Here is a 25,718-nt window from a genome sequence, read left to right on the forward strand (position 1 = left end):
TTTAGTTTGTCAGTGAAAAGTACATTTATTGTCTACAGTATTTTAATCATTTCATATAGACTGGTACACAACACTTTATCTACATACATTATGACTACTACATGCAGATAAGTTTCATAGATAAACTTACAAGCAATTAACAAAGTTGGCTCCAAACTTGAGATAGGAACAGCAGCGGTCAATGGCTTTTAATGATTTGGATAAGAACAAAGCTTCCCAGAGAGCTGTAAAAAACATTCTGCAAAAATTTGAGGTCTACATGAGGGAAAGAGGCTTGAAATCAGAGAATTGGTCATGGACAGTTTGTAATATTTTGGACATTGGCTCACCAGGAAATAAGGTCCTGAGTGTTAGAGACGTGTAGAGACTTTTAAAAATATTCCAGCCCGTTCTTGTATTTGTAAAGGTCGCTGGTGCTAGGCTAGTGCATGTCAATGGCCATAGTTATCCTGCCACTAAAAACAGTCTTACCAACTCCACAAAACATTTGAAACAAATCTATTATTACACCAGACTGTCGATGTAAATGTCTGTTGATAGAATAATGTTTGAAATAAAACTAACCTTGTATCGCATGAATCGTTGCATGTTGAGGGACTATTTTCTCATATATCACTCCGCCACTGCCAAACTTTCTATCAGTTAGTATAACTCGCCGCTGCTGCTCAGACATAAATCCTTCTAATGCAAGGTTGGTTTTACTTCTGAAATTATTCTATCGAAACAGACATTTACATGGACAGTCTGGTGTAATAATAGATTTTCTTCGGGCGTTTTGTGGAGTGGATAAGACTGTTTTTTGTGGCAGGCTAACTATGGCCATTGACATACACTAGCCTCGCACCAGCGACCTCTGCAAATACAAGGACTGGATGGAATATTTAAAAAAGTGTATCCACACATCTCCAACACCAGATCTGGCTCACTAGGAAAATGATGTCCTATGTCCAAAATTCTGTCCCTTTAAATAGTTTGGGCTATTTTAGATGTATATACACGTTAAACCTAGATTCTTCGACTTGGCTCAGCAGTTTGCATCTTTACAAGCTAAATTATCAGCCGTTGGGTTTTTTTCTTCACAAATACTAAAACATTTTCTTCTTTTAGGTTAAACTGGATTTAAACCAATAGAAAACACCATGGAAAAGTTAAAAAAAAAAAAAAAATCCTAGTTTAAAATACCTTAAAGACATACTATTTACTTTTCTGGTACAGGGTCCGCCACAGTCTACATAGAGGTGTTATTGCGTTGTCTTGAATTATCCACAGTATAGCAATAAACTTATCCGTCTCCATGGAAACAAAGGGGTGACACCGTCAGACTAAACGACATCTGTAGGGAGGCGACCCCGCTCACAGTAAGAATGCATGTTCCTGCCTATAAGCACCAGTAGTTCAATAAACGCAAGATAGATAAATTTAATGTCACACTATGGAACATTTTAAGACGCTGGCAGTCCAACCGCACCAGAAAAGTCATAGTTTACCTTCAGGTTAAATCATTTATTGTAACATAATACAGTAAATGCCCACTTAAAATAGAATAAAATGGCTTGTTACACCTAAATCTGTGTATCATTCGTTCATTAGTTTTTCAAAGTAAAACCAAAAATCAGAAAATGAAAAAAAAAAAAAATAAAATTTTCTTCATTATTTGTCTTTTCAGTTTTTGTGTCCACAGAGAAGCTATGCTGCTGTTATTGAAAACAGATCACGGCCGTTGACTTAAACCGCGATGCCGCACTTTTGCGCTGCATACGGACTGAACCAGGGCCGGGACCAGACCGGAACCAGACCGGGACTGAGACTAGAACTTTGACCAGGACCAGGACCAAGACTGAGATCGGGACTGAGACCGGGACCAAGACCTGAACTGAGACTAGGACTGGGACCGAGATTGGGACAGCGACCAGAACTGAGACCAGAACTGAGACTCGGACTGAGACCAGGACTGAGACCGAGACCGGGTCCAGACCAGGAATGAGTCCAGGAATGAGACTGGGACCAGACCAGGACAGAAAGTCGTTCAGTCCTGGTTCAGTCCTGGTTCAGTCCTGGTTCAGTCCTGGTTCAGTCCTGGTTCAGTCCTGGTTCAGTCTGCATGCAGCGTAAAAGTCCGGCATCGCAGTTTAAGTCACGGAAACGGTCTTTATCCGTTTTTTTTCCATTCTTCATTTAAACACAAAATCGAAAACTGAAAAAACAAATCGTTATCCATTTTTTCATTCTGGTTTTGGAGACAAATAATGAAGTTGTTATAGTTGTTTTTTCGTTTTCTTATTTTTGATTTTATTTTGAAAAACGAATTAACAAACAATACACGGAATCACTTAGTTAATTCGAATTACAATGTTTCTTTCCATTTTACTTTAACCTTAACTTAAACATAAACTATTACAAAAAGATAAATACTCTGAATGCAAGTCACTTAAACTCATGCAGATATTTGTTTTTGCAGTGTAGACACGTCCGACAGGCGTTTTAAAACCAGGCACTTGGAGGTCGAGCGATGCATAAGGCTTGGCAGCAGAAAACCTTTGGATAAGAACAGTAACAGAGAGAAGCAACTTACACAGGAACAGTACATGTCCATAAACAGAGAATAAAAGTCATCCAAAATGTTCAATAAACCAACATCTCTCTACAATATGCATTATGTATCTACTCTTAGCTGTAACACATTCGATAGTAGTATAGAAACAGTAGTAGGTTAGTAGGCATAGACTTCAACTAAAGGCTGCATCCCATTTCTGTTCACCTGTCTCTTTGAGTCCTCAGCCGTCAATCATAACCACAAGGAGGAGAAAAGAAAGTCGTTTCACATTTAGAGCTTGTTAAACTCAAGATTTTGTAACATAATTTTAAGTTTATGATAAGCGGGCACAATTTTGAAGACATTTAGATACAATATTTTGTTTGTAACCATAAAAAAAAACAGAAAATACAGACTTCCCTTCATGTGTTTTATCATTTTTATGTTTAACTTGTCAATTTAACTAACAACTGTGCCTGTGTCATCAAATTATTATTGAAGTATTAACTGAAGTATCTACTCCATAGAGACGCTAGGAGGAGAAAGGAAAGTTGTTTCACATTTAGAGCTTGTTTAACTCAAGATTTTGTAACACAATTTTAAGTTTATGGTAAGTCAACACCATTTTAAAAGACATTTAGATAAAATATTTAGTTTGTAACAATAAAAAAAGATAGAAAATACAGACTTCCTTCATGTATTTTATCATTTTTATGTTTAACTTGTAAATTTAAGTTCTTTCAACCAACAACTCTGTCTGTACAATTGAATTACAATTGAAGTATAACATTAAAATCATACATCTAGAAATAGAATTAAAAACGACTAATCATTAGTGTTTAATGTCATACTGCGGAACATTCCAAGAAAAGCAATCACTACTCCATAGAGACACTAGGAGGAGAGAGGAAAGTTGTTTCACACTTCCCTTCATGTGTTTTATCATTATTAATTTAACATTTTTATGTTTAACTTGTCAATTTAAGTTCTTTGAACTAACAACTCTGTCTGTATGACTGAGTTACAATGGAAGTATCAAATTAAAATCATACATCTCGACGAAGACAAGAAGGTGACGCAGGGGCACGCAATTTTAGAAATAAAAACAACATTTCATTCCAAGAAAAGCAATCGCTACTCCATAGAGACACTAGGAGGAGAGAGGAAAGTTGTTTCACATTTACAACTTGTTAACCTCAAGATTTTGTAACATAACTTTAAGTTTATGGTAAGTAGGCGCCATTTTAAAGATATTTAGATACAATATTTTGTTTGTAACCATGAAAACGAGTAAAATAATGATAAAATACATGGAGGGAAGAAGTATGTTTAAATTTTTTTTACGTTTAACTTGTCAATTAAAGTTCTTTCAACTAACAACTGTGCCCGTTTCATTAAATTATGACTGAAGTATAACATTAAAATCATACATCTCAACGAAGACAAGAAGGTGACGCAGGAGCACGCAATTTTAGAAATAAAAACAACTAATTATTAGTGTTTAAAGCCATACTCCATAGAGACAAGCAGAAGAGAAATAATGTCAGTTTTTGTTTCACGTGGCTAGGCCCAGTAATTGCAAAGATATTAGTCATAATACCATAACTCCAACTACTCTTTAGCAGGTGATTGACAGCTGAGAAATCAAGAAGTCAAAGCGCTGAGGAACAAAGAGACAACTGAACACAAAATGCGACGAGCCCCAAATAAAAAGCATCATTTCCAACCACGAAACACTTTCATTTTTTCAAACAGGAAATCCCAAGTTTGCTCCCTCTACCACTTCCTCTTCCTTCAGTCTGAATTGCAATCACATAAATTCACATGCTGCCCACTTACAACAGGGCAAGTTAACAAATTAAAAAACAACTAGATAGATAGAAAAGAGGTAATACCAGGTGAAATTATGTAAAAAAGTTGATTGTATTATTATATATATAAAAATTGTTAAAACAAATTCTACGGCTATTTTTTTTAAAAGTAGATTTGAAATTAAAAAAGCAAAATTGTACGTTTTTCGCTTTACTCTGAACAAATGTTTTAACAGTACTGATCCGGTGCTGGTCCTGTGACAGGGCACCTGATATAAATGAGACATGCAAACACACAGAGCAGACTGGAGAGTGGAGATCCAGACTCATATTGTAATAATAGGCACATGGAGGAAATGCAATTCGTCAGACTCCTCTTCTTAATGGGTCTTTCCAGTTGCCTGTAAAAACAAAAAAGAAAAGAAAAAAAACATTAAATATTAGTACAAAGAGGCAAAAAGTATCTGTGTATCATTTGTTCATTAATTTTTCAATATAAAACCAAAAATAAGAAAACAAAAATAAACGACTGTTTTCTTCATTATTTGTGCCCAAAACCGAAATGAAAAAAAGGATAAAGATTTTTTTTTTTTTCAGTTTTCTATTTTGTGTTTAAATGAATAATGGAAAAAAACGATAACGGACGTTTCCTGTTTCCGTGACTTAAACTGTGATGCCGGATTTTTGTGCCACATACAGACTGAACCAGGACTAAAACAGTCCTGGTCTTGGTCCTGGTCTTGGTCCTGGTCTTGGTCCTGGTCTTGGTCCTGGTCTTGGTCCTGGTCTTGGTCCTGGTCTTGGTCCTGGTCTTGGTCCTGGTCTTGGTCCTGTTCCCGATCTCAGTTCTGGTCTGGTCCTGGTCCTGGTCCTGTTCCCGGTTCTGATCCCGGTCCTGGTCCCAGTTCTGGTCCCGGTCCTGGTCCCGGTCCTGGTCCCAGTCCCAGTTCTGGTCCCAGTCCCGGTCCTTTTTCCGGTCTCAGTTCTGCTCTGGTCCCAGCTTCAGTCCTGTTCTCAATCACGGTCTGGTCCTGGTCCTGTTCCCGATCTCAGTTCTGGTCTGGTCCTGGTCCCAGTTCTGGTCCCAGTTCTGATCCCGGTCCTGGTCCCAGTTCCAGTTCTGGTCCCGGTCCTGGTCCCAGTCCCGGTCCTTTTTCCAGTCTCAGTTCTGCTCTGGTCCCAGCTTCAGTCCTGTTCTCAATCACGGTTTGGTCCTGGTCTAGTCCCAGCCTTAGTCCTGGTCATGTCCCTGGTCTCAGTTCTGGTCTGATTCCCGTCTCGGTCCCGGTCCCAGTCTAAGTTCTGGTCCCAGTCCCGGTCTGGTTCCGGTCTGGTCCTGGACCTGGTTTAGTCCTGGTTCAGTCCTGCATCACAGTTGAAGCCACGGAAACAGGAAACGGCCATTATCAGATTTTTCCATTATTGATTTAAACACAAAATCAAAAACTGGAAAAACAAATCGTTAACCATTTTATCATTTTGGTTTTGGAGACAAATAATGAAGAGAATAGTTTTAATTTTTTTCATTTTCTTATTTTAGGTTTTATATTGAAACACGAATGAACGAAAAAAATAAAAAGGTTAATTTGGTCCTTAAAATTTTAAAGTCCCAATTTGCAACCGTTGTATTTTCCCAAAGAAAACATCACTAAATGCTATTGTGGTCTGCAGTTTTATAGTATACCAGCTTAAAGGTCCTATATTACGGTGCTCAAAATTGACTCTTGTGACCTTTAAATCTGTTTGCTTTATGGGTCCAGTTTATTTGAGGGAATTACTGCAGCCATTTACTCCACCAGATCCCTGAGATCAGCCGACCAGCTCCTGTTGGTCGGACCCAAAACTAGACTCAAGACGAGAGGTGACAGAACAACCTTCCTCTTCCTGTCAGAATCTCTCAGTTTCAGACTAGACTGGAACCTCACCTATTCTCCCTGACATTTAGGACGAGCTCATCAGGTCGTCTTGTTGTTTTTATTGTAGTTTTCACATGTTATCTGTATTTATATCTGCATATGTAACTGTTTCTTCCATTTCATTGACTTGTATGTGAAGCACTTTGTTCAGCTGAAGTTATTTTAAATGTGCTATATAAATAAACTTGAACTGAACTGAATTTAACCACATTACAATTCTGTTACCTGCTCAAAAACAAACCCAGAGTTGTGTTTTATTTCATTCACACGTTTGAGTAATCCTGTATCCCCTGAAGCGCTAGTTTTCAAGTTAACAGCTCCTTTTACCTTTTGTTCAGCGGAGATAAGGCTGAAATGAACCAAATTATTCTAGTGAAAGTGTATGAACTTCCTGTATTACATCAAAAGGTGGAACAGAGTGTTTTATGTTTACTGAGGGAAGAACTCAGCCTAAACATGCAGGTTTGTGTGTTAAACATGTGTGAATAAAATAAAAAATAAGACGACTCCAGGTCTGTTTGTGACGAGGAAATGACATTGCAACATAGACCAGAAAAAGGCCTAATATGAGTTCTTTAAGACTGACAGAAAACCAGAGACCACAGGTGAGGCTCATGCTTTTAGTTTTATTGGTAACACTTTAGTTTAGGGACCACATATTAATAGCTAACTAACAGTAAAACGCATAATAAGTTGCCTAATTACATATTTGTTAGTGTTTATAAAATACTTTCAATGTATTTTTGTATCAATGTTTTAAGCCATGAACTGTTTTCTTCCCATTACAGTTGTGGGGATGACAATAGATGCTTCTGTACATACACTGAAATCTTAAAAAGCACTAATATGTTTGATAAATACCAACTAATAGCTAAGGAACAGCTTATAAACATACAAATTACCACTTAATTAGCAATTAATATGTGGTACCTTAACTAAAGTGTCATTGTTTTGTTTTGTTTTTTACTAAAGATGCAATGAAACCATAAAATACAACATTTTCCATTCACTTTTCACATGACTTTTTTGAAAAACTAAGCACGACAGATGAAAAATAGACCAGTCAGCATAAAACGACTTACAGATGGATATCACATGTTAAAAAAAATTAATAATGGAACCACTTCTCTTACTCTACCACATCCACTTTTGTGTTTTTTGTTAATGCCATTTCTGTTTTAAGTTTGCCTTAAACTTGAGTCTTTTGTCAACAATTGTTCATCTGTTATGCAAAACCAACAGCCAATTAAATTAGGTATTTTTAATTATACTATATGTAGAGAGCAATAGACAATTCTGCAAAGCCGGTTCTCATGAAATGTGTATATAAAAAACACCAGCAGAGGGCGCAAACTAAACTGATTTACAGGCAAACAGAGGACTAATGTGATTAGAACAAGGCCGGGAAACTAAGGACTTGAGATTAAAAATTAGAGCAGTGAGGGGCAGGCATTTTGAGCTCTGGAGAGGGAGACAGACAAAAGATATTCAAACTAAATAGACCAGATGTTTTGTTTTTCAGGAGGATAGAATATTATAACATGGTTTAAAGATCAAAAAAGTTGATTTTCTATAACATAGGCCCATTTTAACCATTTCTACATGCAATTAAACACAGGCTACATTCACCTAACACTAAACTGGAACGTAACACAGAAATAAACAGAACTACATCAGGATTTGGAACTGGGCCAAACATGACCAAACCTACTGGTATAAAGTAAACACAGCCCTAGCTAGTTCACATCTGAAAGTATTGTAAACTAGTCTGTCACAATACTAACATTTCAAAATCAGTGCTAAAATTTCAACTCTATTTCAATACTAAGGAACAGGCTTGATACAATGTAATATTGAGCAAAATGACAATTTAAAAAACACAATTTTAAACAAATTTAACTTTCAACACAAAACAATACTTTGTCATCATGTCCTGCACTGGGTCGGGTACCAGTGGGTAAATCAGGGCTAAACCAGGACTAATCTTGGATTTAAGAGAGAGAACCCCCCGAGGCTGTGGAGCAGGGTGTCAGCAAAGGTCAGATCAAGCGACAGCTGCTCTTGCCTCCGGTCCTTTCGCCTGCTGCTACCAGACGGTCAACACGGGCGCAACTCTGAGCCTGCCCCGACAGTCTTGGTTCAGTCCGGGTTTAGTCCTCCTGGTTCAGTTCGGGTTTAGTCCTCCTGGTTCAGTTCGGGTTTAGTCCTCCTGGTTCAGTTCGGGTTTAGTCCTCCTGGTTCAGTTCGGGTTTAGTCCTCCTGGTTCAGTTCGGGTTTAGTCCTCCTGGTTCAGTTCGGGTTTAGTCTTCTTGGTTCAGTTCGGGTTCAGCCTTGGTTCAGCCTTGGTTCAGTCCTGGTTCAGTCCTGGTTCAGTCCTGGTTCAGTCCGTGGCGTGTTTCTTCTGCTCAGAGAATTTGTGTTTGTACTAAAGAAAGCGAAACAGTTTCATTTCATTTCATTTTGTGATTGTAATTCTTGAAGTCGGAACTTTTCAATTCGTATTGTGATGGGTGCATCATCAGAATGCTTTTAATTTGTGTGTGATTTATCTCGGGCACAGGGTGAGTAATGGGTGAAATGTTAACGGGTCTGGGCGGGTGCGGGTTTAACTTTAATAGAATCACGGTTTAACGGGCGGGTGTGGTGCTGTACGGCCGAGCGGGTCTCCAAAAATGGACCCGTGCAGGACTCCCATGTGGTCATATACTAGTTCTGATAAAGATAAAGAAATATCACTCTAAAACTCTTCAGGAAAGGTCAAATTATGGTCTCTTTTATGTGATGTTTTTTAAATAAACATTTGCTAAAACCAGTATTTAGTTTTGGTATCAGATTTTCTTTTCACCACAGTGACAGTGTTGTGATCTGACCTGAGAGATGTCGATTCCGGTGAGTTTCTCCACAGCATTGGGCAGCCTGGTCATGATCTCCAGCACCTCTCCTGCCAGTTTGGACGCGCCGACCTCTGACCCTCCGCTGGAAATCATGGTAACCTTCTGAGCAGCGCACAGGGGCTTGCTGATCTCCTCCGCCATCTGAGAAGAACAAGAACAAGTTTAAGTTTTACCACAGCGTAGGGTGGTGCTGGGTACAGGCCACTAAAACTATTTAATTAGTTCAAGTTTTCTTACACAAATACGGACAATGTTAGATCATAAACTGAAGTTCCTCTGAAATAAAAGGTTTGTTTAATGGTTATATGACTTGCCAAAGGACACGACAACTGTAAGAGAGCTGGGGTTGGATTGTCAACTTTTGGGTCAATGATTAAATTTTCTACCAAGCCACAACCTGTTCTTTACATAGATTTAAGATGCAGTGTTTTTTTTTATTTCACATGTATTAAGGAACTGAATGTATTGTACTGTATTTTATAAACTTGCCTAATCTATGAGCTAGTGCAGCCTCTGCAGCTCAGTGAGTGAATTCTGGAGCTTCTGAGCTTTAGTATGAGGTTTGTCCAGATACTGAAAATGAGAAACTTGTGTGTCCTCCATCTGCAGGTTAAGGCACCAGCAACCCAAGTACAGTTATGACTGTAGCCTTTTAAAAAACATTAAATCGCTTCTTTTTTTAACACTTTGTCATAACTACACTAAAATGATTTCTGCATAATGAATTAAGTCTTGCTTAATGCTTTCTTAAGGCTATTAAGTCTGTGATTATTATAAAGTTTTATCAAGTTTCCATATTTTTCAGACTATAAGTTGCACTTTTTTTCATGGTTTGGGTGGTCTTGCGACTTATATATTGAAATTTTCACACTGACAGCTGAGAGAGGCTCTAGTCTTGCATGTCAGTATCTGCTGCTCCTGTTACTCCTGTACCACTGTCACTTCGTACCCTACTGAGCATGTCTCCTGCAGAAAGAGTGTGTCCTGTCTAGATCGCACCATTACTTCTGTACCACTGAAATTTTAAATATAAGTGACTTCAGTGAAAACCGAAACCATCCTGTCGAGATTCAGAAAGGTCGGAATAATTCTAACTGGAACTGATGCTGAGTCTGATGACAGCTACACAGAAGAGGAAGCGGCGCTCTGTTTACCTCCAGAGGTCGCGGAGTTGCTCAGAAGTGACACCGAGGATGAAGAATTCAATGGATTTAATGATTTGGAGTGAGATGGAGAGTTTGGTAAACTTGTTCTGTTCTGTTGTTTATGTTATATTTATCTGAAGAACTGTTCATATGTGACGTTAACAGTCTGTTGTTCTCTGTTCTATTGTTATTACTATAACTTGTCTTTCAAGATGAATTGTCAGTTCCTGGCCTCTGATTTTATAAAATAAATTTCCCCAAAAAAGTGCGACTTATAGTTCTGTGCCATTTATATACGTTTTTTTCTTCATTACACATTTTGTAACTGGTGTGACTTATACTCCGGAGCAACTTAAAAAATACGTTAATAACATTTTAACTGTACCATCTGTTATGACATATATGAATAAATATATTTGAGTCTAACCAGTGGCAGTTTCTCGAGCAGCAGGTCCACCATGGCTCCATCCTGGTACTGTTTGAAGGCTTCAGCTTTCTTTGACATCTGCTCTGCCTCAGCCCGGCCTTTAGCCTCCAGGGCAAACGCCTCAGCCTCTCCCTTCATCTGCATTCACAAACACACAACTTCATATGAGCTTAATACAGAACGGATGCACTGAGCAGAGCGTTCGGGGTCATACAAGGAATACATTTACAAAAGATATTTAAAAAGGAAATAACCCAAAGAACTCACCCGGATGGACTCAGCCTCTGCCTCAGCCTCCATGATGAGCTGCAGGCTGAGAAAGAAAAGTCTGTCATTAAGCACTGTCAGGTTAAAATACAAAAACATTTAATATGATTATAATGTCGATGTAAAACATTAGGACAGTGATTAATGCGCATTTAAAAATATCAAACTTATATAGTAAATCAAAGCACAGTTTAAGCAGCTTTGAGTTTTCTCTTGCGCCTCATAACAAAACATTAGCTTGATTCATCAGCCGGTTTCCATGAAGTGACCTCGCAGCATTAGGATTCGTTCGCTCGACGGTAGGAGAGTACTTTTTTTTATTTAATCAGTCGCTGCTATTTGGTCGTGACGTATGTAATGCGCCACATCCCATAGGAAGAAGGGCAATAACGTCTTTCCCCTTGATAAAATTCACCAAACATTCTCTTTGTTCCGGCTTTAAATCCTCGATCTCAGAAATCTTTGCCAACACAGAATGTACGGCTTCATCTACATCCATCTCGACCGCTTTGTGAACTGTGTGTCACAATGGTGTATAAAACACTCTAAAGGCTCTATACAGTCAGTTTCACATGATTTTAACCAGTATGTTGTGGTACATTAATGTGCTTAACGGATGTCCGGGTGTTTGACAAAAAAAAAAATCCCATTTGAGTTAACTGATTCAGTACTTTAACGTAATAATTAGACATTTTTGGAATGGCCTGAGCAGACAAGACACTAAAATGACCAATACGGCAAAAACTAAAGAACTACACACAGTGACAGAGACATTAAAGGGCCTATATTACACCGCTTTCTGATCTATGTTGTAATGTTGTTTCCTCATCAAAAAAATACCTAGAGTTATGTTTTGTTTCATTCACACGTTTAACACATAAATCATACTTGTTAAACTTGTATATTTAAACTGTGTTCTTCTCTCAAACTAAAAATACCTTGTGATGGCATGACGCAGTACAAGATCTCATGCACCGTGTTTTTGAACTCCATATACTGATTTGGATGATTTCAGTTTTGGAATTGCCAATCTCTTCTGAACAAAAGGTAAAAGGTAGCTATTAACTTGAAAACTACCACTACACGACAACACAAGAGCAAGAGCATTAGACTAATGATAAAGTATTAGTCAAATATGGGTAAATGAACCAAGTCCAGGTTTGTTTTGAGTACGTAACAACTTTCTGACGTGGCTTAAAGGTTGTATAGAGGATTTTCCAAGGAACGAGAAATCCAGCGACTGTTTGTCCTTTTTCAAATGTTGCACATGCGTGAAACCCCCCCCCTCCCCTACAGCTCCTACGTAGAAACGCCTCCTCCTTACGCCAGAAACAGGTTTGTTTACAGCCGGTGCACTGCACATTACTTGTAAACAACTAACTACAGTGTTGGTTAGGCAAGACGGAGAAGTGAGGAGCGGGGGGAGGGGGTGTGCGGACATTTCGTGCGCGGACGAGAAGTGAGGAGCAGGGAGAGGAGAGTGGAGCAGGGAGAGAGGAGAGGAGAGAGGAGAGAGAGAGGAGAGAGGAGAGGAGAGAGGAGAGGAGAGAGGAGGAGGAGAGAGAGAGGAGAGAGGAGAGGGCGGAGAGGGAGAGGGGAGCGGTGCGCGGAGATTCCGTGCCCGGAGAAGTGAGGAGCAGGGGGAAGAGCGGATCGGGCAGCGGGGAGAGGAGCAGGAAAGGGGTGCAGAGAAGGTTGCGCGGAGATTCAGTGCGAATGAACTAGCTACAACACGCAGCAGCAAGCGGACTCTTTCTTTGCCTTGAAAATGACGTTTTCAGACATAGGATATCGCTTTCGTGTCCTGAAAAACGTTTGACTAGCTCTTGGAAATAAAGTAAGTTTTCATAATAAGCAGAAGTGACCTGTCCAGGAGTAATTTGGCGACCAGTGCCTCAGTCTTTAGACCCTGCGTCTGCTTCAGTCGCGCCATCGCTGGAATGAATCTCCAAGAATCACCTTAGTTTGGCTTCGCTGCTTTTCCCCTTGTCTTCTTCTTTCAGCGACCTCAAAAACAGACTTTTTTTTGCGGCGAACTGCTCCTGGATTCTTGTCGCCATTGCAACAAACTTTGTGCAAACTGCGAGGAAGATATAGGTCAAAAAAAGCCGCTAAGAACTGTTGCGTTGGTGGAGTAAACAGCGTCTGTGCGGCTTGCGTCTGTGGACTGCGTGACAGTCGTACGTAAACCACGTACCGGCGGCGCGCAGGCAAGTCAGTTACGCTAGAAACGTAGGGAGATTGATTGACAGCCTGTCAGCTAACAGATAACGAGGCAGTGTCGTTATCTATTGGCAAATGTTTAGCCCCACCACGTCCAGAGTTGATGAATTTTTATTCTCTTTTTTTTGGTCATCATAATTACAAGGCGACTGTATCTCTATAATGCTATCATTGACAATTTGAAACAAAAAAAATCCTCCATACAACCTTTAAAGCTCACAAGAGTCAATTTTGCATAATAAAGGAACTTTAAATAGATTTATATTTTAAGTGGTGTAATTTGCTAATACTCAAATAGATGGTGTATGCAGCATCTTTAAAAAAAAAACTCCAAAAATTTTGAAAAACACATAAATTTTAGTATTTTTAAGGAGTCCTACAGCACATAAGAGTTAGAAATTTGAATAAAACCCGCTCTCACCGCTGAGCCTCTGCCAGTTTCTCGAGCTTGTATCTCTCGGCGTCGGCGGGCTTCTTGACTTTGGCGTCGAGCTCCTTCTCCTTCCTGATGATCTCCTGCTCCTGAAGCATGATCTGCTGCGAGCGCTCCACCACCTGCACCTGCATCTTCTCCTCCTCGATGCGCTGCTTGGTCTTTGCCACCTGAACCAAAGCACAGGTTTATAATCAAATCCACTTTATTTTTATGGCACATTTTATAAACAAAGGCACTGTGTCACTTTTCTGGTGGAAATCCCGCCACCTGCTTGTCTCCATGGACATTTTATTGCTTTGCCTGGAATGTTCCACAGTACGGCAGTACAAATATTCACCTCCATGGAGACAAACATGATGCCACCAGGTCAAGTAACAGATCAGATCTGTGGAGAAGTGATCATGCTCACAGTAAGAATGCATGATAAGTTTAATGCCATACTGTGTAATATTCCAGGCAATACCAACATCTCCATGGAGACAAGTAGGCTGCTGACCCTCCAACAGAAAAGTTGCAAAGTGCACCTTTATATAAGACTTGAATTAATAATTAATCTAGTTTGGATGAAGGATTTATTTTTTACTGAGGCTTATTTGCAATGTTGACACGTTCAAATTATTTTCAGATTTTTACACAAAATTACTTAATGGGGTGATGCATATTTATCATCAGGAAAAAAAGAAAAATCTGAAACTAGTAAATACAAAAGTTAAATCAAAAACTAGTCCATTAATCAATCCACATCATTTGTCTTTATGTAGAGATTTCTATTGTACCTGAAGCTGGTAGGCCATCTCAGACTCTGCCTTCTTGGTGTTGACCTCCACGTCGTAGGCGGCTTTCTTCAGCTCATAATCTCTCTGAGCTTTGGCCATTTCGATCTCATTCTTGTACTGAGCAGACACCTTCTCCTGCATCGCATGGGCTTCCTGTACAGATTATAGAATATTTCGTTTTCAATTGTCATGTCACTGCTCAGTCTGAAACTCATGTATAGTATGAAAATAATAACCTTTTATAATTGTTTTTATATATATGGGAAGAGAAGCGTTTAGAATATTAGGTTGAAAAGTATTTTACCCTCATGACTGCATCTCTCTTGTACTGAGCCTCTCCAATCCGAGCGTCCTTCTGGACCTGAGCAGTTCTGGCTTTACCCAGAGAGTGGAGGTAGTCCTGGGCACAAACAACAAGTTCATATTTATTAATAAAGGCTGCCGCACACTACAGGATTCATCGATTTATCTTAAACGATTGTTAAATGCGCAACAAAAAGCCTACACCACAGACACGAGGAGAATCTTATGAGAATTTAAATGTCCAATCGCAAAGACTGCAGTGGGATCTGTCTGCGACCACAGGATATAAAGTTGTGAGGGCGATCGCATCTGCTGTTTCCTGTCGAGATTAAAACAACTCACTCTGGGACTCTTAAATGTTCAAAAGGTCAGAGCACTGAACTTCTAGTTTAGATACAAGTCAAACTATGTTATTATTATTTTTGAAATGTGGTGCAATACTTCAGCTACATGATTTTTAATGCACAGAAGGCTGGAGATAAAATACACAGAAAGTTGAGTCGCTATCGCTAATCTGCATCTTCACTTCGATCTGTGCGCTGTGTGGATGTAAACAGACACGTTTGAGATCTATTCTCGCTTTTTTTACTTTTAAAGAACACTTCAAACTGGATTAATAGTGATGTTTTATGGACTGGTTGTCATTATTTACAGAGGACAAATTCTGTGGATAGTGTGGATGAGATGCTGCAGTTTAAATTTACAACTTTACAAGAGGTGAGTAACAATTATTTTCGCAGTTTACCGAGTTTCATGTGTCTCTGTGTCTGTCACCCCATCTGCCGCTGAGACGTATCTGATATTTGGTGGGTACGATCTGACAGAGCAGTTCAGAGTCACACTGACACAAACACACGATGTTACAACCCAATTTGCTAGGGTCAGGGAAGTAACAAAAAAACCAAGGTGGAAAATGCTATAAATTAAGTCATGTTTAATTAACAGGACTGTAAAAGTGTAAATTGACAAAACATGCTAAAATATAAACATAAAATAACCTAAACTAAGAAACAAAATAACAGGATTAACATATAACGAGTTTTGTGCCAAAAAAACGGGTCACGCAGGTCTATACAAAAACGAGTGATTAAACTAAAAGAACACAAACAAAAACTAAGTCACAAGTGCCCCAAAGTAAAACCACATAAACCCACAAACAGAATCGAGTTACAAAAAACAGAACTAAACTAACCAAGTGTTGCAACACAAACAAAGTCAGACACGTACTAGCACAAAAATGAATGACTGACACGAAAGAGACACACACACAAAATGGCAAACTGGATACAAAGACCAGCAGCTCCAAACAGGAGGCTGGAGGCGAGGCAGAAAACACACAAAACAAGTCAAAAAACTGGAGACCTGGGCCGTAACACGTGAGGAACGCAGTGGCATCAAAATCGCACACAAAGACACAAAGTCGGGTCACGCCTCCTGAACTCATGGAGAAGCAAATCGCAGCATAAATCTGGCAGTTCTCCTCTACAGGGTATCCCCGGGTTGGACCACTCCAAATTTAAGACTTTTTTTTTTAAAGACATTTTTAAGACCACTTAAATGAAAATTAAGACCAACGTCGCACCCAATTATGCGGGCGAAAAACACCAGGTCTAATTCTACAGTAATAATGACCAACCAACTATCGGTACTATATCTAGAATCTAAGGCTACGTTTATATGATGACGGTGCTAACAGAAGACACAAAAGTGGCGTAGCGTCTTCACCTTCTATTCTGCATTTAGACGAGCGTTTTCGGGAGGAAATCTGCGTGCATACGGTGACGCAAAAGTGTGTGGAATTGGGTTGGGTTTGCATGTCAGGCGGCTCAGTGGGGACGCTCGGTGGTGTTGTATGTGATGTAAACGCGTACGCAACGTGAGCAGATCTGACCAGAGTTTTGCATCTTGGGCAGTGTAGATGAAACTGATTGTTTACTCATTGCCGCCGGCGCCAAAAACCAAAGTATTGTTTGCGCATACTCCGAAGTAGACGTTTTTTTTCCCCTCCCTCCATTTAACATTGTAAACAGTAAACAAAAAAATAGGCTAATGAAATTTAAGACCTTTGTGAAAAAAATAAGACTCGGACAACATAATTTAAAACTTTTTAAGGCCTTAATTTAGGAACATGAAATTTAAGACTTTTAAGACCTCGCGGCGACCCTGCTGTAATGTATGGCGGCCTTAAGACTACACCCACCCCTAATAACAATCTAACAGCATAATTTTTATCATCACACCGCAAAAACGAATATATAGAAAATAACTAAACTAATTGTACTATGCAATAAAAGACTTCTGGGATATAAAATGTATTTCCACTACTAATAAGGCTAAACAATATGGCAATAAAAATCAAACTCATCCTATTGGTCAGCCTCTGTCATGTTTTGAGTAAGTCACAAGCTGATTTAACCACGTTGAGTTATGGTGAACTGTCAGAAGCAGCAAATGGCTTATTTTAGCTTTTGTGACATATATACAGTGTTTTGCCACGCCCCACATTTCTAGTTCAAAATGCACTGAATGTAGGTTACCATCTGATATGAAACAGTGGATTGTGAGTGATCATGACACAGCCAGCTCACGCTTCAGTCCACTTTGGTTTATGAAGTCATTCTCTGGAACTGAATCAATATCAATCGCCTAAGTGCATTTCCTACTAAAAGAGCCACACACAACTGACAGCATCCTGTGAGTTCAGATCTTATGTTCACGATGTATCAGAGCTCGATTTTTGAATGTATTTATACAGTTATCTATTGCTCATTTGATGTTTTGTGTGAATGAAACTAAACACAACTCAAACACAAACACATGAACGTGATGAGGAAATAACATTATAACAGATCAGAAAATAGTGAAATATGACCCCTTAAACTAAAGTGATTCTAGAGTGTAATTTTACATGAAAAATACTACCAGTGACTATAAGTTGCCCCGGACTATAAGTCGCACTTTTTGGGGAAATGTATTTTATAAAATCAGAGACCAGGAACTGACATTTCATCTTGAAATGCAAGTTATAGCAATAACAACAGAACAGAGAACAACAGGCTGAATAGGCGTTAATATGTTAATGTAACATATTAACAGTTATTGAAATGACATAACAACATAACATAAGTTTACCAAACTCACGATCTCACTCCAAATCACTAAATCCATTGAATTCTTCATCGTCAATGTCAGTTCTGTGCGAACCTCCAGTGATAAACCATAGATCCATGATGTAAACGGAGCGCCGCTTCCTCTTCTGTGTAGCTGTCGTCAGACTCAGCATCAGTTCCGTTAGAATTATTCCGGCCTTTCTGAATCCCGACAGGATGGTTTTCGGTGTCACTGAAGTTCAGGCTTTGTCCATCCATCCAATGACTTCCAGGAGAAATGCATGACGCACCCTCCTGCTCACCTGGAAGCTGTGTTGTCCATCCCCGCTTTCCACCAGTCCCTTACAAGTTTATCGCTCACTCCGAACTTTCCTTCTGCTGCTCATTTACCATTTTTGGCTGAATATTTCACTATTTGCAGCAGGACAGAGGCTTTTTCTGCAGGAGTCATGTGGAGTAGAGCGAAGTGACAGTGGTACAGGAGTAGCAGATACTGACACACAAGCCTAGAGCCTCTCATGGCTGTCAGTGTGAAAATTTTAATACATAAGTCGCACCGGAGTATAAGTCGCAGGACCATCCAAACCATGAAAAAAAGTGCGACTTAAAATACGGTAGCTGGTTTTTACCTGATCATCGTGGACATCCTTCAGAGTGTAGCTGACGACGCCGATGCCCATGTTCACCAGGTCAGACGAGGCCACCTTAAAAACCTGCTCAGAGAACTTCTTACGGTCCTGGTAGATTTCCTGTGCACAAATAAACAAATGTGTTTTATTTAGTTCATTTCCTTTCTTGGGGACAGGAACTTTTCACTGTAGAAAGGCAATGCATATTATAGTAACCAATATGAAACTTACGTTGAACTAAAAAATACCACTTAAAGCTACACTATGTGGAAATAGAAAGGAAATAGAGGAAACTGAAGATTAAAACCAGACTTCAGGACATTCTCCATGGAGATAGATAAGTTTTATGCCATAGAGCATTATTATACAGCCAACAAGAGATATGTTTGTGGATATGCAAGCCCGCTCAGAGTAAACACAAAAAAGATATGCTTTTATTTTTGGCTAAAAGTTACAAACTGACTTTAATTAGTATAAAACTTAGAAAGAAAAATAGAAGAGAAGAGATTGTGAAAAAGAGGAAATGTAAAAAACGGGAAGAGATTAAAGATTGAAGATTAAAGACAAGACAAATTTATTTGCAAAACATTAAAATCCATATTGTTAAAAAATGAAAGAGCAAAGGACTAAATTTAAAATAATCACATTTTAAATAATCCAATTTAAATCCAGTCGAGGTCTAATTATTTCAAATGGTCAATGATCAGCTTTTGTCTCTCTAATGGAGGATCTACAGCCAATCCTCGGTCACTAAAAGCATGTGGTTTGGAGGAGAATTCAAACTTTGGAAGAAGAAATTTGACTATTTACTGTGTTAAATGGCACAGATTTAAAGTCTGTCTGGTTTTATGTTCATATAATTAATCTATAAAACCATATATATTTGTATATCATGAAATGTTTGTGATTGATCAATAAAAAAAAAAAAAAAGTCACACACAAAATGAATTGCAATAAAACCCTGTTCTATCTGTAGTTTAGACTTCTACAAGCACATTCTCAAAAGCATGGGCTTCTTGCATTAGTTAGCAGTTTCTACTTCAGTCTCCTCTCAGATCTTAATGCTCCTGAATAAGTTTACTACATGCACCCTGAACAGAATCCTACTTTTTAAATATAAATCACAAATGGAATCACTTTTAAGGTAAACATGCAAATGGTGCAGCCCTATCAGCCAGCTCTATTACAGAGCGAGAAAGAAAGAAACATCTTAAACAGATTAACCACATTGCCAGTGCAATTATTAACCATAAACGATGACCTCACCTCCACAGTCAGATGAGCGATGATGGCTCTCTGATGACCCTCCAGCGTTTCCAAGGCGATCTGAGCGATCTCCGCCTCCGACTTTCCCATGAACATCTGACACGCTGTCGCCAACATCTCTTTGTTCTGACCCTGGATTTTCACCTGCAGATGAAAATATAAACATGTCGGTGTGCCAAGTATTGATTTGAAAATATATTATGTTTTTCATACTGAATGTATTTTTCTTTTGCTAAATCACATAAACAAATTTTAGCATTTAGATGTATTACTTATGTAACACGAAATCACAAATAATTAATTCTAAAATAGCTTTAAAATGTTCTTTTAAAGGTTTACAGTAATTAATTAAATTGTGGCAATAACGAATATAAATAAATCTTGACACTGATTTTGGTTCATTACTCAGTTAAATGACCTGAGGAAACTTACCTGTGCGATTCCAGTGACAGAGATGGGGACGCCATGACGGGTGTAGACTTTGTCACTCTTCACGTTCAGAGTCAAAGTGTTCAGAGTTATTCTGTCACAACATGAACAAGAATGAACAATAGTTAAACCACCAACCTGGGATTTAGGAAGTACAATATACAGGAAATAGGTCACCTCTGGATCTGCTGAATGCACGGGAATACAAACACCCGTCCTCCAGCGATCATGAGAGGAGGAGACCGCCCACAGCCTGATAAAACACAAAAGAAACAGTTTAAGTTGAATATCTACATTAGGGCAGCAACATAGTAGAAAAATGCTTTATTCTTTAACAACTATGATATTGAATATATGACTGTATTACATGAATACTGCAATAATAGCTCTATTAAAAGGAACTGTACTCTGCACTCTTACCAATAAAAACAAAAAAAGGGTCCAACAATCACAACTGAACTTGGGTTACCAGCGCATGCTTTTAGAGGACGCATGTATGCAGAACACATACACTACATTTATTAAACTGAAATCTAAATCTTACATACAGTTACTTTTTAGTTATGGTGATATACTGTATTTTGCAATCTGTTGGGTTTTGCAAGGTGTTGCTCAAATATGGAAAAAAAAAAATCACCATTATTTGTCACTATTTCAAACCACAATTCCATGAAACTATCATTTGTTGTTCTGTCAAGCTTTATCATGTATTGGTAATATTTTCTGATTCATATTTTAGTATCTAAATGTAGATTAGAAGAGCCGCAGAACAATTTATCGTGTAACCGATCTTTTTCTAATTACAATGTTTTTATACTTGACTCATTACTATCATATTTGACTCAATAAAGCAACAATTAATAATAGTAATAGTAGTAATCTCATTGATAAATTCAACTGCCATTTTGTGTAACAGCGTAAAATGTCCAGAGAGGCGCTTCAGCCAAAACAGTATTGAAAAAGCAAATAAAAGAGCCATTGGCACAACCTGATAAGCTACTGGTCAATACTGGTGAATTATTTATCTTACTATAGTGTCATAATAATTTTGAATGAACCTCCGGTTTAGTATTAAGTATACTAAAATCTCCATTGGTTTAACATTAGGCAAACTAATAGCGCTTTGAGGTTTGGTAATATAATCCAGAGATCTTTGTTAACTTATAATGACAACAAATAGCATACATTGTGCAGCTTTAATTCAGGTGCAACTGTGTGAGCAGTAAAATCAGAGTGAAAGGCCATTCATTAGTCACACTTGTAAACATCACATTCTGCTCCTTTTAAGATCTCAAAATTCCCATGTGTTGCAACTTGTTATAACTTGATCAATTTATTTTATCAACACAACAGATAAGAGCTTACAAGCTTCTGTCAGTCACACTTTTACAGTAGAGCTGCTCTATACTGGAAGAATCATAGAAAGATAATGTTATATGACTGGTCAGTACTGTAATATCAAAATTGCTATTTTTATGTACTTTAGGGACAAAGATACCAGTTCTTCCAACACTTTTATGTTAAGATTGTCTATAGTAGGATATTTAGTTGTATAGTTGTCTTATTTATGGGTATCCTTTAGGACATAATGTAGTCAAAACATTGGGTGTAGTATTTTCTGCCTATACATGGGTCTGTTATTAGTGAGATTATTGATAGTTTGTTAAATAAAAAAGTGCATGACTTAATTTACAAGTCAAATTCAAACTAACAAATACAAACTTAACAGAACCAGTTGTCTAAATCAAGGCTAAACTTGGACTCAGTGAGGAAAATTGTTAATAAAATCACCCATTAATTAATATTTTAATTAAACAAAACTATAGGTTTCTGTCAGAACCTTTGAGTGATTACAAATACTGTATATCTGCATCGTGCAACCCCTCTGTGCAGGATAAAAATGAGTCACGTCCCTTTTAATTTATGCATACAAGGAAATAATCAAGACATATACGCTCCATAAAGTCCAAAAACACTGGCAACAGACTACAGAACAGTACAATTGCTATATTTTAATATAATTCAAGCACAATGACACCAGTTCTTCCAACACTTTTATGTTATAGTAGGTTATTTAGGGTATCCTTTAGTTGTGCCAAAGGACATAATGTAAACAAAACATTGAGTGTAGTATTTTCTGTCTATACAATCTGTCTAAAATACAAACATTACAGAGTAGTTAGACAAGTGGCTTTGGAACCACTTGTCTAAATCAAGGCTAATCTTGGACTCAGTAAGGAAAACTGTTAAAAAAAATCACCCAATAATTAATATTTGAATAAAAAAAAACTGTACATTTCTGTCAGAACCTTACAGTGATTGCAAATACTGTTTATCTGTATTGTGCAACCCCGATGTGCAGTATAAATATGAGTCAAATTCTTCTTAATTTATGCATAAAAGGAAATAATGAAGACATATTAGCCCAATAAAGTTCAAAAACACTGGCAACAGACTACAGAACAGTACAATTGCTATATTTTATTATACGTCAAGCACAATGATACCAGTTCTTCCAACACTTTTATGTTATAGTAGGTTATTTAGGGTATCCTTTAGTTGTGCCAAAGGACATAAAGTAAACAAAACATTGGGTGTAGTATTTTCTGACTATACATAGGCCTATAAAAATACAAACTTAACAGAGTAGTTAGTCAAGTTGTTTTATAACCACTTGTCTAAATCAAGGCTACTCTTGGACTCAGTAAGGAAAATTGTTAATAAAATCACCCACTAATTAATATTTATATAAAAATGAGTCACGTCCTTCTTAATTTATGCATAAAATGGAAATAATCAAGACATATAAGCTCAACAAAGACCAAAAACACTTTCAACAAACGATAGAACGGTACAAAAATATATAGGTAACAACACATTTTGAACGTGTAAACTAAAACTAATACTGATTGTGTCCTAGTACCAGTACACACAAACCCCTATCACAGTAAACAGCTGGTAATGACATGTTTTGACTTACCAGACACCACCATGGCTTCATTTGGTCCACAAGTGTAAAACATGTTGGGTCCTTACAAGTTGAGGCTGTGAAGTACAACAGTACACAGTGATTGTATTGCAGTAGTCAGTGTGAAGAGCGTTCTATTGTGGTACAAGAAGCAGACACATGACCGTGTCAATCATAAAACCAAGAGCCACGGGTCTTTAAAAGCTTTCTAGTGGTGAGGGGGGGTGTCACCTCCTCCCTCCTGCAGCATGCACCCACACTGCCGTCTTTGCTGCAAACTGTAATAACTAGGTCACAAGACGCAGCAGTCATTTTAAGTTACTTCTAATTATTTATTTATTTTGTAATCCAAATCTTTAAAATCTGCCATGTTGTCAATTTTAACTGTTCATCTCGAGGTTAATTTTGGACAGCACTTTGGAATGTAATGAGTGCGTAAAAGTGACTTAATACAGGCTAAGGTTTGATTGATTTTTAGTCATTTTAAGCGACTTCTATTTTTATTCCAAATCTTAAAAGAATCTGCCATGTTGCTAATTTTGTTTATGTGTTAAGTGTTTATCTCGAGGTTAATTTTGGATTGCATTTTAGCGTGTAATGTGTGCGTAAAAGTTATCTTATGTTAACTAAGGTTTGCTTGATCTTAACAAGGATGAACAGATTTCCGAAACAAAACACACATAAATGAACTGATTTAAAGATCTCTGCCGTGACAGTAAAGCTCCAGCAAGCTAGTACTACGATTAGCGGAGTGGAGTAGCGCTAGCAAGGCTGCGCCAATTTGGTTATCATGGAAAAATGCCTTTTTACGCAGCATTTACGCGCTATAAAACAACTCGTACCGCAACGCTTGAGTTTGTTTTTAGAGTAACTTACCGATATGTGTGGAATAAAAGAGTAAAAATACGGATGTCCTGGGTGTTTCTGTTGCTGTCGAGTGGAGTGGTTTCCCGTCGCAAGAATGGCAAAAATGTCTGTTTGGGGAAACGCTGGATGAACACGCCCATTGTGCAACATACTCCCAACATAAAAGATTGTGGCGCCATCTAGTGGTGTGTCTATGCAAAAGATTATTTTAGTGACTGACTTTGCTCTTTGTAATCTGTGCTATTTGTTTAAAATATTTACTCTCTATTACTATTGTTAGAACACATATACAGACAGATAACTTGGGTAAATCCAATAAAATTTAGCATACATGATTCAGTAATAGCATAAATATAAATGAAAAGAAATCAAATTGTGAGCCTATTCATTTTTATTGCACACTTCTCCAAAGATGTGACCTGTAACTTCCACTTCTGCGGAAATAAGCAGGATATTTTCACATATTTTGGGACTGTGTTAAGCTTGCCCCCTACTGGAAGATGGTGATAAAAGTTATTCAAAGTATACTCAGGAGTCACTGGGATTTACTAAAATCTTTTTATGTAATATTTCATGTGGAACAGAGAAATCAGATAAATATCTTTTGTCAATACTGTTGGCTGGAGCAAAGAAAGCCATCACCAGGAAAGGGTTGTGTAAAGATGCACCTGTACTTACTGACTGGATCAAAGTAGTTAATGAAACTTATGACATGGAGAGACTGACATTTTCATTGAGACTTTCTACTGTTAAATGTAACAGATATCGGAGGAAATGGGCCGATTACTTGACTTCGATATGCTAATACTGTGAAGATAGATCATTATTATGTTACTCAGGAGATGCTTACACTAGATGCTCTGAATATTATTCAGTTTTATTGTGGTCTGCATTTTTGTTTTTGTGTAAATGAAAAGAAATCAAACAGTGAGCCTATTCATTTTTATTGCTCACCTCTCCATTTATCTAACCTCTAACTTCCAATTCCTTGTCTCAATGGAGATATAATTGAAGCAACAAACGTGATAAACTCTTTACGAAAAGCTACATTGTGCACCTTTATTTGGGTTAGTCCTTATTGCTTGTAACTTTTAGAACTAGTTTTGTAGGATAGACCTGTAATAAACTTGTTATAGACCTGGTTTTGATCTGACTATACTCATGAGGTTTGGTCTGTGTGAATAGTTTGGGAACCGATGGTCTATAGCCAATATCTCCTGGCCCAAACACACTGACTTGCTGGAGTTTTGTTTTGGTTATCTTTTTTGTTTACTATTGTTGTGCCTTCAGGCGAGACGCTTCACTCATAGTGTCTGTGTGTTGCAACTTTGGCTTCAAAACTTTGAAATTTACAATGTCAAGTTCATAAAGAAAAATGTCATCAAAACATTTATAGGCCAAAAATATTTTATGTAGAGCAGTGCAAGAAACACAAATGTTCAAGTCGCTTAATAATAGGGGTGTAACGATATATACAAGTCTCACAATACGATATCGTCACAGTATGAACACAGTATGTATGATATTTATTGTGATATTGTGGGAAAGCTCACGATTAGGGATGTAACAATATCTAAATCTCTCAGTACGATATTTTCACAATATACATCTCACAGTATGATATTTATTGTGAAATTTTTTGGAGGCTAACAAAAATATATAACATAAATATGCTACTTTTTCCTGTTAAAATGTCTTGACAAGATTTAATCCAAAGA

At 37.9% G+C, this 25,718-nt stretch overlaps 1 protein-coding gene across 1 annotated transcript; it reads right to left on the minus strand.

The window, feature by feature from the left end:
- On the minus strand, window positions 1–24,116 carry flot1b (flotillin 1b). Its single transcript, XM_020927896.2, has 13 exons — window positions 24,010–24,116; window positions 23,146–23,210; window positions 20,343–20,418; window positions 20,169–20,259; window positions 19,737–19,880; window positions 18,471–18,590; window positions 14,733–14,828; window positions 14,429–14,581; window positions 13,638–13,819; window positions 10,994–11,039; window positions 10,727–10,864; window positions 9,131–9,295; window positions 1–4,745 (listed from the first exon to the last, which is right to left on the minus strand). The coding sequence occupies exons 2-13, from the start codon at window positions 23,186–23,188 to the stop codon at window positions 4,725–4,727; spliced, it is 1,275 nt and encodes a 424-aa protein (XP_020783555.1). The 5' UTR covers window positions 23,189–23,210; window positions 24,010–24,116; the 3' UTR covers window positions 1–4,724.
- Between the last annotated feature and the right edge of the window lie 1,602 nt (window positions 24,117–25,718).

This window comes from Boleophthalmus pectinirostris, unplaced genomic scaffold (assembly GCF_026225935.1).
Source record: "Boleophthalmus pectinirostris isolate CB_2022bp ecotype Guang Dong unplaced genomic scaffold, ASM2622593v1 HiC_scaffold_6, whole genome shotgun sequence".
NCBI classification, from domain to species: Eukaryota; Metazoa; Chordata; class Actinopteri; order Gobiiformes; family Gobiidae; genus Boleophthalmus; species Boleophthalmus pectinirostris.